At 43.5% G+C, this 18214-nt stretch overlaps 1 protein-coding gene across 1 annotated transcript; it reads right to left on the bottom strand.

The window, feature by feature from the left end:
- Positions 1-12727: 12727 nt before the first annotated feature.
- On the bottom strand, positions 12728-17727 carry Ich (zinc finger protein ichor). Its single transcript, XM_076783043.1, has one exon. It carries the CDS (start codon positions 16496-16498, stop codon positions 15137-15139), a length of 1362 nt encoding a protein of 453 aa, XP_076639158.1. The 5' UTR covers positions 16499-17727; the 3' UTR covers positions 12728-15136.
- Between the last annotated feature and the right edge of the window lie 487 nt (positions 17728-18214).

Genomic DNA, 18214 nt, shown 5'->3' with positions numbered 1-18214 from the left:
GAGCATCATCGATCATAGTTATTGCGAGCCATTGTAACAACTTACGATCGTTTCAAAAATCGGTAAACAAGGACGATCTAAATCTGCGATTCTTCGGGACTTGCGCTCCATGGGTGAGCAATGATTTGTAAATCTTTTATCAAATAATAAAGGAGCCTTGAATGAAAAGATACTTATGAAAATGTAGTTATTTATGTAGTTGAACAAACGATGTCGATACAAAAATAAATATTGAGAGATTGGTGAAATGTTGCACGATTAATACGACGGTATACCGTTAATTAATTTTCTGATGCACTAAAAATGGCGAAAAAATTAGTCAAGTGGTTCTCGAGATTGTTGAAACCAGATTGACGAATAATTTTTTTGGTAGGGGAGGATGTACTAGATTATCAAGAAGATTTATTATTTGCACCGTTTCTAGAGAGCAGCAGAATAAAGCTGGAACGTTTCAGATGCTTGGAATGACTTTACCTTATAATAATTGTGCCAAAGAGGTTAGGAACATTCCGTGCACCAGTCCACCGACGCAGTTTTCTACAAAGTGCACCGACTAACGCTGCACCTTTCCTTTCCGGGTTCGCGTCGAAACGATCCGATCGGTTCTACATATGGGTGCTTCGTTACCGCGTTTCCAATCGGGCAGATTTATTCGGATGTTACGCGAATGATCGGTGAAAGATCGCGTACGGTGAAACACGCGGACGATAACGAGGTGTCGACAACCGATCCGCGATTTTGTGGATTATTCGAATAGCAGACACTCGATAATGATGGGGCAACAGACGCGCTGGGAAATACTGGACTAGTGGTAACAGTACTCGGAGTACAGTTATTGTACAGATTATAGTAATAACGCTAAACGTGGAGTGGTGTAACAATATTGATTGTGACTCGTATTATGTTAATAGCGAGAAACTTTCGCGCTTGGTGCGAAATACTATCACCGTCCGGATTAACGCTTTAAATACCTCCCAATATGGCGTCGATGCGTCAGGTAGATTTAACCTAGATCGGTATTTTCTTGAAATAATGAAACTGTTTGCTTTAGAATTGCTCCTCATCGAGTAGGAAGGTCGTTACGATTTATAAAACTGTAATTGATGATCCTCCATTTTAGTTTTAGCCTCGTCGATGGATGTTTGCAAGATTCTTCATCAGAGTGTTGGAATCTTGTGGATTTCCTCGGTGATATAGTATATGTTAATATTTCTATTGCTATTTCTGATTTCTAGGGGTGTAATTGAATTTCTTTCACGCCCTAAACCCCCATATCGAACATTTTCAAGAACAGAAACGAAGAACAGCTAAATACTGTACGTTCGACCCAAACAAAGAAAAGTGAAATTCATTGGTTATTCAAGCCAGAAAAATGGTGTTCCGTCCTAGATCCGCCGGGAGGACTCATTAGTACAGCTTTTCTAGCGAATCCTGCCTGAAACGCGACTTCTAGATCGAAATTAGACTCGCCTATCAGATTCGTCGTTATTCTTCTCTCGTAAATAAATATTCTCCGCGATCTTCAAAAACGCCCACGTTACGAAGCGCAGTATCAATCATACTTTCACTGCTGTTAAAGTGGATCGTGTAATTAGTTGCAACTCGATCAAAGTTTAAACGGTTCTCGCGGAGAACTCGGATCTCGAAAGATCGGTTCGAAACTTCCTTGCTTAAAATTTGAAACGAACCTCGATTTTAATTGAGACGTCTTTGATGTTGCGCGGTGTGTAATTTCGTGATGGGACCGTTAGAATTCGGGTGTTAGGCGTCTCGCGTGTCCCACGGTGCCCCGAACGAGTGATCGAGACTTTAAATTCAACGGGGATCGGTAACTACCAGCGTGGCAGTGTCAGTTGGAAGCTTCTAATCGCGGAAGGTGGTCTGACCACGTATCAACCTAAACGGCGATACTTTTCGACGGCAACCCCGTACGATTTTCACCGTGTGCGTGCACGCGCGGCAGCCACGATGCCAAGAGAAATCGAACTTGATCGTTAAGCGAGCCGCGACGTGAGCTCGGCCCATTAGCCGCGTTCGAGGCTGTTCTGCCGTGCACAAGAACGTAAAGACGATGCCAGAGGAACGTGTGTCGCACGGTGCTTCGACGAAACCCGAAAACGTGCAACACCGGTCACCAAAACATCCACGGACACCGACAGGATCGTTAGTTGATCGGTACTCCTCGAATAAAGCATAGAAAACTTCGATTTATTTCTTACAAGATGCGTTGGCTCTATTCTCTGATTAACTAGCATTTATTTAATCGATTTCAATCAGAGCTTAGAGCAATATACGTACCATGGAATTTTAGGAAAATTGATAAACCCTTTCTTGTTTGTTCGATGTTGTGTTTTGGTACGTCGACATTTTTAAATTATTTACCTATTGAAACACCTGAAGATTGTTGTATGAAATTTATTTTTTGTATCTCTTTAGATTTGGGATCAGTGTAGGGAAGCTTCGATTTTCAAAAACAAAATTAAAAATTGTTTCTTGTTACTAATTTGTGAACTCTGATCTCCGTCAATTTGAGAACGTCATCTACAAGATATACGAATGAGTTTTTCAGAATCTATTAACTTATGAACTCTAATCCCTGCCAATTTGAGACGATCGTTTACATGAATGAGTTCTTCGAGATCCAAATCAATCAAGTTTCCACGAGTATCTCTATTCGATGACTGCCTAATATGTCTAATAAAATAATTTATTAAGTAACGGTAACAGTAAGTGAAACCAACAGGACTTTCAATAAGTGACGAGTGTAAATTACATCTGCAGTCGTCTAGCTTTCGAAGCTGATTCAATTAAAAGTTTTTCTGTCGCCTCGTGTGATCGAGAGAGATCCTTCCCGTTTCTTTGCCTCGTATACGGTTTCGTGCATAAGATATTAGGCTCGATGTAATCGCTACTGAAACACGCATCGTGTTTCCGTAGATTTCACCGTCGATGATATTGTCATTATGGTGCTGCATAGCAGTTTCTATTATGATGTTCGAGACAGGCATTAATCAATCACATCGATGTCGTATTCAATTTTCATTTTGTTAATGAAATATTAGCGTTGATGTGACAGAATAAAAACAGTGAGTCGAGTATGGTGTCAGGCCTTGCATGCCTTTTGCGTTTCAATTGGGAATCGGATATCGCCGATGAAACGAAACAGGCATCTTGTTCTAGGGAGGAATTAGACTAAAAAATCTGCAGAAATATGCAGATACTAATAGAGAGTATTGCGACGTCTAAAATCTACTATCTATAAATATGAATAAAAATTTCCATAAAGAAATCGAAAATTAATTTGTAGTCCTAATACGTTCTCTATTGTAATAGTATTTTAATTAATCCATTAGTCCCATCGGTCTATAATTCGATCGGTATCGTTCCCATCGCTAAAGATAGCAGCGAACAATCGTTGTCATTCCGTGTGTACAATCGATCCACGGGCAGATAGCGAATCGTGACTGGAGGAGAGGGGGACGTACAATGGTAATTAGGAATTCTTATTTAAATGGAGCATCAGATAAGGGGAAGAACGGCTAGATATAGCTATTCCACGTGCGACGAATTCTTAACTGTATTTCTTTTCGTTTCACCCCCCACTCTATCACCGTCGTTTTTAAAATCGTTTCCACAAAGTAGACTCGAACGCTCATTCATGAACGTCCGCGTCGTTAATTCGTAAGTAAGATCTAGGTAACCTTTAATGACCCCTTAATTAGAGGCTAGCGTGACTCAAGCGCGGCCTCCGCGTCCACTTTTCGCCGAGCTGCGCCAAAATTAACGACGACGCGATTAGAAACGAGCAGGTTCGCCGCGCGGGTCACAGGTCACGGCTGGAAATCACGTCTCTTTCGAAGAAACGTCTATGGTCAGCTCCACGAGTCTACAGTCAAATTTTATTCGCAAACAACGAATAAATTGTACTAATTATTACCCGTATATTACCCTTAATATATTTTAATTTATGAATTATAAGAATGAAACGTAAATGGAAACTACGTGAGGAATTAGATAGGAATAGTGTTGATATTTTATCTTCAATTGTATTTTTATGGAGTACGTTGATGTCCTGTTAACCCTCACAAAGTACAATTCAAGAACAGGATCTGTAATCGACCATCAGTTTCTAACACTTCTTCAGAAAACGGTGGACGTTGAAGAAGATGACTTACTCGATGTTTTAAATCAACATATCCAGTTTCTTCCGTTATCGTTTAATATTTCATTCTTAGAACTAAATTCGTTCAACGTGACACGCAATGTCGCCTACTTTCTTAGCGCTTTCCCCAAGTATCTACCATTGAAACAAAAAGTGTCAATTGCTGCAACTTTCGTCCTTTTTAATGTGCCGTCTACTGGAACGATTTTTCGGTTCCAGCAGATAAGCTCGATCGAGAAACAAAAGTCTCTCGAGTTTAAATCACGAGTGCCAGTCTAGGAACTTTATCCTATATACTTTTCGAGTTGAAAAATCGCACGAAAGAATATTTTTCCACCGACCGCGACCCGTGTCGCGAATCGTTTGACACAATCTCCGGACGAAGTTGCGTCGAGAGGACCGAAGAACGATATACCTAGACGATGGGAACTTTACCACGGGAATGGAGAATTCTATTACGGAGTCGGAGGTATGGATGAGAATCTGTGCATGTAACGAGCCATAAAAGCGTGCACGTGTACGCATTTTCTTGTCTGCGAGGCATACGCGAGCGGCGTCCATTGAGAAGGAGCTCAAAACGCGTAATTGTGTGAACAGTACCACTCACATGATCCGAATCGCCTTTAATTATTCGTCTATTTGCGAAATTTTTTTTTCGTACCCCACGGTGCAATCGACGAGCGAAGGATCTTTTTTTTTCTTTAACGTTTACAGCCACGGATTGCCAAACTTTCGACTTCGAGATTATCTTTCGGAAAGAAACGGTGTTAAAACTCGTATTAGTAAATAGAAAACAGAAAACAGAGATGGGTCCTAAGAATATTTATATTAAATAATATCGATTGTACCAAATGTATAGACATCGAGAAATTAGAGCTGTCTGACCAGAAGAAATTATAAAGGTGCAAAGAGAAGATGCATTGGAATGAATGTAAAATAGATTGTGTTATTTTTCGCGATTCCTTTCGGTATTTTTGATGTTAGGAATAAGGCAAAGGCGCTCGAGTGTTGGTGTCCCGAAGATTATGCAGGAACTGGGCCAAGTCGAAATTTGACACACTTTAACAGGCGCGTTCGAATTCGAGCGCTCGGCTTCTTCAGGGTAGACGATCGCCCAGTCGATGCTCCGACGACTCTGGTTGATTCTGGGCAGCGTTTGACGAACCACCGGGTGTCGCGACGCGATGAAACAGCAAGATATTTCGAATTCCCGCTGAGAAATCGAAATTACGTCGAATCGCTCGTTTCAAGTTCGACACGCTTTCGACCATTTAAAGAAAGTTCCGCCGGTGCAAAATTCTGCGCCGTTTCCACGGATCCTCGAAATTGTAAATCTAGCAACGACGAGAGCCATCGAAACAGGATGCTCCGCATTGAAACGCAAATTCAAACAGATTCGAATCGGCCACCATTGCTACCGGATTAACTTCCAACCGGGAACCCCACTTTATCATCTGAACATTTTACATTTATAAGCGGGGGGAAAAAGAATTGAAACTACTCTACAGTGTCATACTTTTTCTACAAATAGAGTTCTTAAAGAAAGCTGAAAAATCAAAAGTTGGAAGCTTCAAAGAGAATTATCCACCATTGTTTCTGTTATTATCATAAAATAAAGATCGTTTCTGTAACATTATATTTTCTATTTATAAACGAGTTTAAGTCTACTAAATCTTCAAAATATTTCTATATTTTCGTCCAATAAAACACCCTGTATGCAATGATAAATTGATGTACGTACGTCGTTTCGAAAGATGGCGGTACAGAAACGCAACCACTGGAGCAAGAACGCATTGCCGTCATTCTGCGACATGCGATTGTTATGTTAATTACTTCGCGCGTTTCATGTACCGAAACACTCCGGTGCCCTAGAACCTTCAACCTGTGAGAACTGGCTCGTAGATTATGTTTAGCTCGTAACAAAATAATTTCTCTTCGGGTACTCGACGCTGTATTTTCCGTTCGAACATATTAGACGCTTGTAAAACTCGAAAATTGTAAGAAACTTGACGTTACGAAAGTTTATAACGAGCCAAAAATGTATGTATAATGTGTCTGGGTACAAAAAATTTGTATAAAATAGAAAAGTTTTTAAATTTTCAGAAAATTATATCACGAATACTTCTGTTGAGACACTAGTTTTACTTAAAATTGTTTGGTACTTGTTGAGCAGAGGTGCAATGATAAATAGCCTAACCAGTCTCTTAATATACATACATGAAACAGAAAAGTAGTGGTTTAATCAAAACTGATGCAAGTTAGATTATTGAAACACTGTATTGCACAGAGTGTGCATAAACAATAGATACGAGCTTCTGGTACAAGTGCTGGGTTAGGTTAATGACAGCATATACCTGTGCCTCGCCTTTGCACTCTAACTGTATATTTATCTCCGCTTCTAAGTATATTTTACGTTACTTCATTCTTCAATTCGCATTGTATAACACTGTGGAGAGTACAGTTATATTATTATTATCGCTACTGACGTTTATGTATCGATGGGACTTATTGAATTTGTATTCGGACGTTCAAGCTCTTGATTTAAATGTTCAGTGAAAATAATTCAAATACTTCGTAGTATATTTTCTTCACTTTCTTTGTCGAACGTTTCACACGTGGCTTAAAGTAATATTCGCTATCAACCCTAGATACAGAGCAACTGTCGAACCCGATTTTTCGCCATGAAACGAGGGAATACTGTATTTGTGTAAATTACAAAAGAAGTCATTAAATTATACAAATTTATCTGTACGATATTTTTCAACCTCTGCTTAGAACTGAGTTTCAACTTGGCACAATTACTAGAATCATAATAATTCACGCAAACGGGCAATGAAAAATACAAAATCAGTCGAATGTCGATGGAATATTTTCACAAACGAGTTCTATGTTCACTTAGAAACAGTTTATATTGCATATCTGGGTAACCTACGAATCCAGTGCAACAGAGTATGAATCTTGGCGATAACCATCTATTCAAACGTGTGTGCATGCGAAATCCCATAGCTCCTAACGGCGCGCGGTGGTCATTTTTAAGAAACAAGGCGTACAAAATTGTAAACGGTATATTTATTTCTCTGTTACAATATATACACGTGAATTGAAGTTTGATCGAAATTCGAAATTAACGATCGTAAGAAATGCAAATACTAGATAATAAAGATCGCGGTAACGTTCTCACGGATTAACACAACGTTACAAAAGACGCGTGTGCGTGTTTAATGGCTGCAAGTAGTTGGAACTATTTGAATAATTTATAAGTATTCGAATAATACGCATATTTCAGAAACGTATCATGAAATTCTTAGTACGTATTATCTAATATATTAGGATATAGAAAATCTTCTAAATATAGAAATATTAAGATGCTTTTCTGCTATAAGAGGCGCGGAAAACGCGCGATAATATTTTTATTTATCATTCGTATAGAAGCTCGTGGGTCTGTGATTTTCTACGGGAGTATAGCGGTCGGTCTATCACGAATTTCACGTCGGAACAGAAGACTCGTACCACGGCTGAGCGGCAAACGACGCGATCGGAGCCGTAGGATACTTAGACCCACTCTTCAGGATCCTGAACCGAGGCGGGTTGCTAAGTGTGCCGTGTAAGTGGAACATCGCTGCCTGGTACCGACGATCAAGTATACCAACGCGGTATAACAGCGTCCTCCTCCTTCGCCGTTCCTCTTTGCCCTTCCACCACCTCTTTTCTCCACCTCTTCCTCCTCGCGGGGCACTCCCCCTCGCCGACACCCGTGTACACGGTGAAAGACTTTCTTTAACCAAGCTCTACAGTAAGTGCCTGCACGCTACCGTCTGCCGCGTTCCACCGGACAGCAAAACCCGTCCACCGAACTACAGGAGGATGTCCATTGTGTCTCACGACAAGGCCACAATCGACTCCGATCTTTCGCACATCCGCCAAAACCCGGCTACCCCCCTTCCTTCCTGGCGTCATCCTTTTCGGCGACCTACGCGAAAATGCCATCCTTCGTGACTTCCGCGTGCCGCTGCAAAATGTCCGTAAATTGTCGGTTTCGGGACAGAAGCTACGGAAACGGAAGGATTTAAGTAACCGAGAGCCAGGGGATTCGATTAAACACCTTATTTACACCGTGTGTTCGATTATATTCTGGTCTCCCCCCAACTCGTCTTCTCACGAAACCCTCGATCAAAGGGATATTTTTCTTCAGGCCCTTTTAGAATTTTGAATTTTTTGTCAACGATTAGTTTCAATTTTAGCTCCATCTTCGTAACCTTTGACCAAAGGGATACGTTCGTTCAGCATCCTTCAGAATTTAAAAAAAAAGTCTAAAGATCGTCTTCAGCCAGTGTCCAACTCTAGAATCATAAATTTCACGAAGAATCGTGATTACCTATGATTTTTATCCATTTTTAAGAGCAAATGAATTTTCCTTAATCCCACGAGGATTTAGTATCGCGTTCGTCGGAACACGGATGTTTGAAAATTCTAGAAAAACACTGATAAGACGTAGCAGGAACGCGCGTAACGCACAAATCACGACCGCGAGCGCGCAGTCCACTTTCCAGTTAATAAATCAGCTTCTCAACTAATTGCTGGTGTCTTGGAACTTTCATGATTCCGTTTACGCGGAAGAACGCATTTTTTATTCCGACGAAAATTCGCGATAATCGACTCGAAAGCTCATTTCCGAGTCTACCTTGAATTTTTTAAAAATGAACGCCACAGTTGCGAAACAAAATTTGACAAACCAACTATTATCGACGAGAGAAATTTATTTTACAAACATAGATCGTACAAAAATTTGTGGACATAAAGATTGCTTTTACCTACTTTTTATCCAAAACACTTGCTACTTTTCGTGTTTTTCCAGTTTCTAATATTTTACATTCTTCGATCCACTCGCTATTTCGTTCACCGACATTTTGAAAACTAGTGAAATGAATTCAACCATTAAACTGGTGCAAATACTCCAGCTTTCATCTTTCACATTCACTGCGTATGAATCATCCACGATGCACGTCCAACATGCGATCGAAGGATTTTTACATTTTTATTTATTTATCTATTTAACAAGTGAACGCCCTTTGGTACATAGAATTAGAATAGAGAGTGTGGAAAGTATGAATATATTCACACAACGTGCTTCACGATTGTATTTTTCTTGTTTCTAATATTTGAATACATTCCTCTGCGAGGGCTGAAGTGCTACTTACGCCATTTTGAATACCAGCAAAACGTATTCAACCATCGAACAAATGCTCCAGCTTTCTGTGATCCATGATCCAAAGTTGTAGAGTCAAAATTCGCCTGAAATCGAAAACTGTTTATCCGATGAAAGGGAAACAACGGAATTCCTTAATATCGAGTCGTCGAGTTCGTCATTGATTCCGTGTGTCCGGTTTCCAGGAGCGTCCAGACATCCTCTTGCGTCAGAAAGGTGCTACAGGAGTCAAGGAACCAGTCTCCTAGAAAAGGTGTACGGGTATTATAAACTGACCCAACGATCTCGAGTAGGAAGAAGCCCTGGCTGGTCCAACGGGGCCCGAAAAATGTAGGTCATTGGCCTGGCTGGCTACGTAGGCCCCCGACAGGAATCATGGTACCATGATCCCTTTCTTGCCACGACGGTTTAGCCTCTAACTGTTCGCATCACAAACCTTCTCCGGTTCATCTGATCTTTCTGTCGCCTATCCTCCTCGCTCTGCCTCCTCGTTTCCTCGTCCCTCTCGTCCCTACCTTTTATCTTCGTTCCTACGTTCACCATCTTAATTGGGACTTAAGACGGTTTAATGGCCGGCGTTCCTTATTTCCCGATTAATTCGCCCCGATATCCGGACGCTACGTTTATTACGAGCTGTAAATAATTTCCAGCAGGGACTTACAACCGAGCGCCTAGCGTCGCTAATGAATCGTCTTCGAGGCGCTAGCGCGAAAAATTGCGGCTCAAGAAGGGTAGCATTTACAGTTGGAACGAGACTCTTTAATCCCTTATCAATTCTGTTGTTAAATCTAGGATTACGAGAGCGTAGAAATTTGTTGATTACCTTTTTCGTGTGGACTCCAGGCCTCTATGAGCATGAGGTCCGGAACAAATCGCCCTGATTGGGCCCTCTCCCTGCGATAGGGCCCGCTAAAGATACGTTTTGCCTAAGCGGAACAACGTAGATCATGTCGGTGCAGAATTGTAACGGGAGATGAGAAATGGGTTGTAGCAAAAATATACTAATGGGAGCAGAGCTTCCGGAAACAGTAGAATTTTTATTTGTAATGAAAAACTGAAGCTAAATTATGTATTGAACTAATCCACTCGTCAACGCTAGTACCATAATACTTATGTATAGAGGATAAAAGCGCATCCGCGGGTAATCAGGAAATATTATGTAACGCTAAACAAGTTGCTTTCCCGAAAGAAGTGAAAGGTAAAAAGTATAACTGTAGCAGAAAACGTCCATTTTGGGATCGGCGGTGTCGCCGGTTTTTGTGCATCTAATGCATGTTTGATAACCGCCATTTCGATTTCACGCGCGTCGCTAATGCAACTGTAAATGAAAGCAATTAAACAAACAAAAAATCGACTGAATGGGATCCGAACCCGCGACCTCGAGCAAACGTACCGCCCACTTATATCGTCCGCTCCGCGCCGCATCAATGACAGAGATTGATACTCGTGATATATATTGCAAACTATGTTACTTTAATTACTTATATGTCTAAAATGATCAAGTTATTACACCTAATATTCTACACGTAGCAACAGGGACCCGTAATCTACCATCCTGCAAAAGGAGGTTAAAATCGAAGGGGGACAGGTTGAGTCATTCCCTTGTGAGTGATGATCACGATGTGAGAGAAATCCGTCTTTTCGTCCATAAAACGCGTTTTCATGACGGTAATGGTATTAATCATTAGTTTACGCGATACGAAATCGTGACTAACAATAACCTCGTCCAAAAATTCTGGTCACCCAAGTCTGTAGAACATTCAGGGCCAAGATGTGGATTCAAAAACAGCTATCTATAAATTATTTCATTAGGAGAAACATTTTTTAACCAATACACATTTTTTCAAATATCAGAAAATGTAATGTAAAATTTAAAAAAACTTCGATCTTTAATATTTAGATATTCTATGCTACGAATGCCCATATTGCGATCATAGAGTTTAAGTTTAAACCATGTTAACAAAGCATTAATTAGGCACTTTGTAGTACAATAAACTATTTGCTTCGTTACGGAGAAAATTACATCGCGATAAAGTAGAAATAGTACGGAGTCCGAATATTAATTTGACTCGTGTGTAATCTGTATTTGTAGCGTTAACGGGTCTCTGTAATCGTACCAAGATAAGAGGATCGTGCCATCTAGTTTCCTCTTTCGTCTGCCCCGTGTCTCCTCGCGGAGACAACGTCACGAGAGACCGTATAACCTTTGAGACCATAACCCCGTTATATTATTACATTTAACAATGGTCCCGCGGTCCTCCAACCGATGCACCGTTCGCGCAACCTGTCGCTGTAGCTATTCGAGATCTCTTTTTTTTAAGCGTTATCTTTTGTCGACTCTTTCCGGGTAATTTGACACGTTGTCAAGCCTCGAGAACAACGTCCGACCGAGACGTTGCAGGCTCGACAAACGCGATGCTTTCTAAAAATTTTAAACAACGACGAACAGACTAAATTAATTCGTCGATTTTAGTCAGCTCTGTCGTCAATTTTTTTGTAAATGATTTTTCCTGACGTAACGTCGACCGGTAACGACAGATTCGTATATTAAAAATGCACCGAAATATTAAGATTTAATGTATTAATTTATTTCTGGTCCCCAGTTGTCGCGTGACGTTGAAAGTATTCTGTCTTTTGATAAACCGATATGGACAACGTGACCATCGTGTCAAGTAAACGCAGAATCCGGACGTCGTCGGCCTCTCGGAGTCACTGCCACACTTAAAGCGAAATAAAAGTAAGAAAACGAACGCGTACACGGGAGAGGAGATCCGGATACGCGGAACACGCAACGAGAAGTCGAGATCTTTGCAGGATTCCTGATTGGTTATGCCCATAAATACGCAGAGGGTACGTTTCGTCGTGCCAAGTATCGCGGACCGATTATTTTGGACGAAATCTTTGCAACTTTCACCTCGTGAGCGTCGATGCGTTCTGCCTCGATCGAAAAATAGCTATGAAAAACATTATTCAATTACAGACTACCTAGAAATACTATCGGATCGACTAAAAAAAGTAATTGCACTTTTTCCCAATGTGACTAACTTTCATTTTAAATGGTAAATTCAGTGTATATTCTGATATGTTGTGGTTCAAGTTTGATTTAGAAGCTAAGTTTTTATACGAAAATGAATTTTGAAAAAGAGGAAACCCTGTGCAGGTTCACGAAAAAACATTAACTTCCATTTACGGTTTAATTAATTATTTCCAGGAAAGTAATAATTTGGAAGGAAAAGGATGTAACGAAGAAAAATCGGTACGACAACTTCGTATTACGGTAACAATCATTTAATCGAACATCAGTTTTTAAATAATCCACATTTTCTGACTTTATACAAATTACAAATTCCGCAGCCACCATTGCAACAGAGGACGCCCAACGTCGACGTGAATCCGTGGATCGAGCGAGGAAGGACGATCGAATAAGTTAATGTCAGGATCTCGATTGTCACGTTAAAAAAATGGTAATTGAATATTCGTCTGAATGGTAACGCGATTGTTTCAGGCGTAAGCGGGGGGGGGGGGGGCGATCATCCTTCGTTGATCGATCCGTCGTCAGCTCGTAACGCGTCCTCGACGACGATTCGGAAAAACAAAGATAAATTAGGTACGTAATTCGAGTCTCGTCGTTCGGATGATAGTTTCTCCTCGACGAGAAGAACCCGTAAACGGGCCTTCGATGGGCAGACGAAAAAATTATCGTCGTACGTGTCACATACGGTGCGCCAAGATTGGAAAAAGCTAACAGGGACGGGTTGTCGGGAGGCTAAAGAGCGTGAAGACGAGAAACTTAAATAAGAAGTGACGGACGATCGACTATCTTACAAAGATTAACCAAAGAAGGGAGAAGGTGGGGGAGGGGTGGTAGGAGGGAACGAAAATAAATAACAAAGAAACAGTAAAGGACTGCAGACAATGAGACCGTGAAAATATATAATATAAAAGCGTTATAAATAAGAGAACAAGCGATAGAATCTACTGAAAATAAAACGTATTTGGAAGAGCTTAGGTACATCCGTAGCGCGGCCATGCGAGTGGCCGCGCCTCGCGTAGTTTTCGTCACTTCCTTCTACGTATATATGTTACACCTAACTATGTATACATGTAAATGTATATATACTCTCTCTTTCTTTTTAACATCATTTTTATCTCTTTAAACTTAAACGTTCGCTTCATTCTACGTATATATATGTAGATATACAGGGTGTATCTTAACTCCTGGGAGCCGACTCGGCTTGTAAATCGAGGACGTTAAAATGGTGGACGACGTTCCTGCAAACGCGTATCTCTCTTTCACCTTGTCCTTGAGTTATAGTCAGTGCTGTACAATTCTTAATTATAAATCGATGTAATTTGATTTGATAAACTGTTTGATACGTGTCAATTGTGTTTCAAAGTAACAGTGACTTATAATTTAAAAGTTGGTTGCACTTTGATACTATATCACAGAATAATTATGAGAAGTAAATATTTCTTATTGATATGCAAGTTCAACTATACGTACTTGATTAACTTACTTTTGTTTTATTTTATTTATCCTGCGCGTTTAACCTTCTGACCACTTTGCGTACAATTTAATTAATTTAACACTTAATATCTTTCAACGATCAATCGTTTCGTAACCTAGCGTGACAATTTAAATTAGTAAGCTACTATAATTTTGTTAATTTTGGTCTTTCAAGTTTCTGTACTACCAGACCTTGGGTTGGAAATTTTGCGAAATTTGAACATATTTTCATACGTGGTATAGATTCCATTACTATTGTTTAACTCTACCATTAATTACGTATCCACGAGTATAAATAGTACATAAATATATAAATAACTAATAATTTACAAGGATTATACGACTATAATAATTTATAAGTAATTCGCGAATATATAAATAATTTCTTTTTCCAAGGAACTTGGGTTCGACATACCTCTTTTAGCGTTGGATCGCTTTAACAACTCGATTTAAAGAATCCAATACGTCCAAGATGCTAAATCATAGCGTGGCTGGAAACATAGCTAAAACGTCGATCGAATAATTTAATTTTCCACGTGTCTTTGCAATTTTTACTTGTTTTCGCATATCAATAAGAAAAGAAGAGCTATCGTTTTTTGCGTTCCCTTCAAAGGGTTAATGTAATTAATTTATCGAAGGTACTATAACTCGCAACGAAGGCCAAACAGGACACGAATATTTTTTGGTTATTTTCTGGTCCTCGATCCACTACCGAAGCGATCCCCACGCGTTAGGATACATCTTGTACATACGCACGTACCCGCGTACGTGTGCTCTGTTATCGATACGTATATGTACATACACACCGTGCGACAGTGGTTTTCGCTCGCTTCGAGTCGTCGTCGTAACACAGCACGAGAGATCATCTCACATCACCCGATTGTTTGCGCGCGTCATCCATGGCCCCATAGAAGAACCGCCGATCGAGCCCCCATGGAGAAGGTTTCATACCTATCAACGAAAGTCTCGATCCTCCTATCCACGTATTGCACCTGGGACTATGCGCGACCGTACGTTCTCGGGACGGTTTAATTTGATTCGCGGATCCGTGGGGGGTGTAGATTCGTCGTCCTCAGCTCCCGTCGCAGAAGCATCGCGCGTGAATCGATCGTCGATCTTCGGGTTCGCGGACAACGACGATCCGTGGACCATTCTCTCCCGATCGGGGCTTCGCTTCTGATCGACGTCGTCATAGGTACTTACGGTAATATAGGTACATCCAAAACAATCTCCCAGAACAGAGGGAAGGACCGCCGCGAATCTAATCCCTACCGATCCTCTTGTGTATCTGCTGGTGTTTGATCAGATGGGCCTTCTGTCTGAACGCTTTGCCGCACACCTCGCACCTGAACGGTTTCTCGCCGGTGTGGGTCCTTAGGTGCACCTTGATGTTGCTCTTGTTCAGGAACCCTCTGTTGCAGATGGAACACCTGTGCACCGGTTTCTCTTTGCCTCCTATTAGCCCTGACTCCGTTCCGTAGGGTAGCGCGGTCGCGCCTGTGCCCGGACTCTTCTTCGAGGGATTCTGAGAGCCTGGGGTCGGTCGTGACCTCTTCCTGGGGTGCGAGGGTGCCGCGAACGACGAGTGCAACAGGTGATCGGGGCTGCAGGAGGTGGAGACTCGGCCGGGCGGGCTGACGGGCGGATAGGGGCTCGTCGAGGAGGGTGTCTCGCCGCAGGACGCGTTCTGTAAGCCAGCGTTGGCCGACTGCAACCTGGCGTTCAGCAACGGCGCGTAGCCGTGCGTCAGTAAGCTCTGCAAGGTCGAGCCGTGCTGCTGCGCCTGCGACGATGGCGTCGCCGTCGCGTATATCTGGGAGTACGGGCTGGGCGAGGTGGTCTCCTGTGCCTTCGGCGAGCACGCGGTGTCGATCCACTCGGCGATGTCGATCCAATCGCGCGACGCGTCGGGATCGTGCTCGGAACCAGCCCCGTTCCCACCCCCAGGCACCGTAGTGTCGGCTATCGCCGAGCCGATGATCTCCGCGATATCTTCGATGTCGTAATCGACCTGCTGCGTCGACTGCGGCAGCTGCTGCTGTTGGTGATGATGATGCTGCTGTTGTTGCTGCTGTTGCTGCTGCTGCTGCTGCTGATGTTGGTGGTGTTGCTGCTGTTGTTGCTGCTGTTGCTGCTGCTTTTGATTGCCCTGCGGGCAAGGCGTGCTCGAGGACACCACCGGCGACTCGTAATACTCTTGATTCGAGGAGGAGGTGGGGGATGAGGAGGGTAGCGAGGGCCTCTGCGCGGAGGAGGCTATCGTGTGATAGTGGTGACCGGGTATCCCGTTGATGCTCAGGTGTCCCGTGTACCCTGTGAACGGTGGCAGAGGCTTCAGCTCCGCCAGCGACTGGGCGGACGTCACGCCAACCGACGAGCCGAGCAAAAGAGTGTCCCACGCATCCTGCAGACCAGCTGCCGTTTGCTTGACGTCGGGAGGCTCGAGGAAGTCGGGTCCCGTGGCGCCCCACGGCGACAGGAGCAAACTGTCCACGCCGACTACCTCGGCTGGCGATCCACCGACGACGATCCCCGTCCCTTGGCTGCTATGAGGCGGTTCCACCCCGGAAGACGTCAGATGCGGAGGCGCTGTCGGAGGGCCTGACTGGCTTTCGTACTTCATGTCGATCACGATGTCCGAGGTCGGCGACACGACGGTCTGACAGGGTGGCACGACGACGTCCTTCACCAACGAGCCCGTCTGGCTCTTGCCGCAACCGGTCTGCTTCTGCAAACACCTGCTGGGAGTCCCGGCGATTATGTCGTAGGGCGACGTGGCGGCTAGCTCCTCTTCCTCGTCCAGTACGTCCTGCGAGGACTGGCTGAGCGGGTACTCGACCTTGATGCTGCGCACCACGGTCTGCTCCTCCTGTTCCTGTGTCTGATGCGCGTCCGGCGACGGATACTCGAGCTTGATGCACGACCGCGCGAGTAGGTCCTCGTCGTTGTCGGCCCTGCAGGGACCCGTCGAGATCCGCGAAGTGGAGAGCAACGAGCTCAGCAGCGACGTGTTGAAGGCGGACGTCGAGGACGAAGATAGCGACGACGACGCTGACGATAGTGTAGCGTTTGTCGCTCTTCGTTCCTCCGTACGTATTTTCGAGTATTCCTCCGTCTTGATCCGCACGTTTAGAGACGATAGGATTCCGTTTAAGGAATCAGCCGACGTCGCGCAGCTGCCGCCGCCGCCTAGGCCGCGCGCGTGACCTGAGGCCAGGGAGGTCGCGGTCGTCGACGCTAACGCGTTCCCGTGGCTGGTCGTCGGCGGTGCGTTTCGCGTACCCTGGCCGTTGCTGTCCGCGGTGGACGTGGTCGTCAGCAACGCGGATAGTATCAGGTTGCTCGCCGAACAGGGCTCCGGCGACGACGAGGCGATGCCGTACGCGCTGGTCGGCGAACCTACGGCATCAGCGCCTCGCGCTACCGTGTCCGCGTGACCGAGGCTCGACGACGAGCACGAAGAGGACGAGATCGGACCGATACCGTAGTTCGGACAAACGTGTCTGGCCGCGTGCGACTGATTTTGCTGATGGTGTGACTGATGCCGTGGATTCGAGTGGTGCTGTTGCTGATGCGACGACTGCGATGGGCTATTCAAGCTACGATTCGGTGGACTACAAAACTGAAAACCACCGCTACCGTTATCCGGTGCCCCCTCGTCGATCCTTGGGGGCCCAGGGGTCGAGGGGAAGAGGGAACCAGGATTCCACCAGGGATCCACTCTACTGCCGGGGGTGCTGCAACCGCCAACGGCGCCGCGAGGACCTGCAACAGAAACAATTTACGCTTTGGTCAGTGCTCCTCCATCGAACGTTCCTCGTTTGTTTTTTTTTATAAGATACGTGCAGTAATGCCTTGGACATTGGCCGAAATTGGTCCAAAGTTGAAGGGAAATTTACTAGGAAATACTACGAGTAAGCTAGAGATGCATAGCATGGCACATATCTCACGATAGATTTAAAAACATGATCATACTTGGCCGCTGGGATAATCAGGAAGCCAGTTCGAAGAAGTAATGGGGATAGCCAATTTCCAAAGTATTACAGTAATTGGGAAATAATAATTTGGATTGTCGCTTGGTGGGAAATTAGTATTCGCAAATGTCGTTCCAATCAGTTTCCTTCAAAAAATTTATAATTTTATAAAATTTCTAATAAAAGTATATACCTTACGTTAAAATTATGGAACAAATATTCTTTACCTTCTTTCTCCCAGAAGCAATACATATACGCTTGCAAGACCTATACTTTTTATTTGTATGAGCAAGGAAAATTTCTAGTATTTTTGTATCGAACGTCCCTATTGCGCAAGTATGAGGGCGGATACACGTATAGAGAAC

This window comes from Colletes latitarsis, chromosome 2 (genome assembly GCF_051014445.1).
Source record: "Colletes latitarsis isolate SP2378_abdomen chromosome 2, iyColLati1, whole genome shotgun sequence".
Lineage (NCBI taxonomy): Eukaryota > Metazoa > Arthropoda > Insecta > Hymenoptera > Colletidae > Colletes > Colletes latitarsis.
This window is presented reverse-complemented; position numbering and strand designations above follow the sequence as displayed.

Bases quoted from the DNA above. Each gene is read 5' to 3' on its own strand.
- Ich (XM_076783043.1), bottom strand. From the start codon at position 16,498: ATGAAGTACGAAAGCCAGTCAGGCCCTCCGACAGCGCCTCCGCATCTG.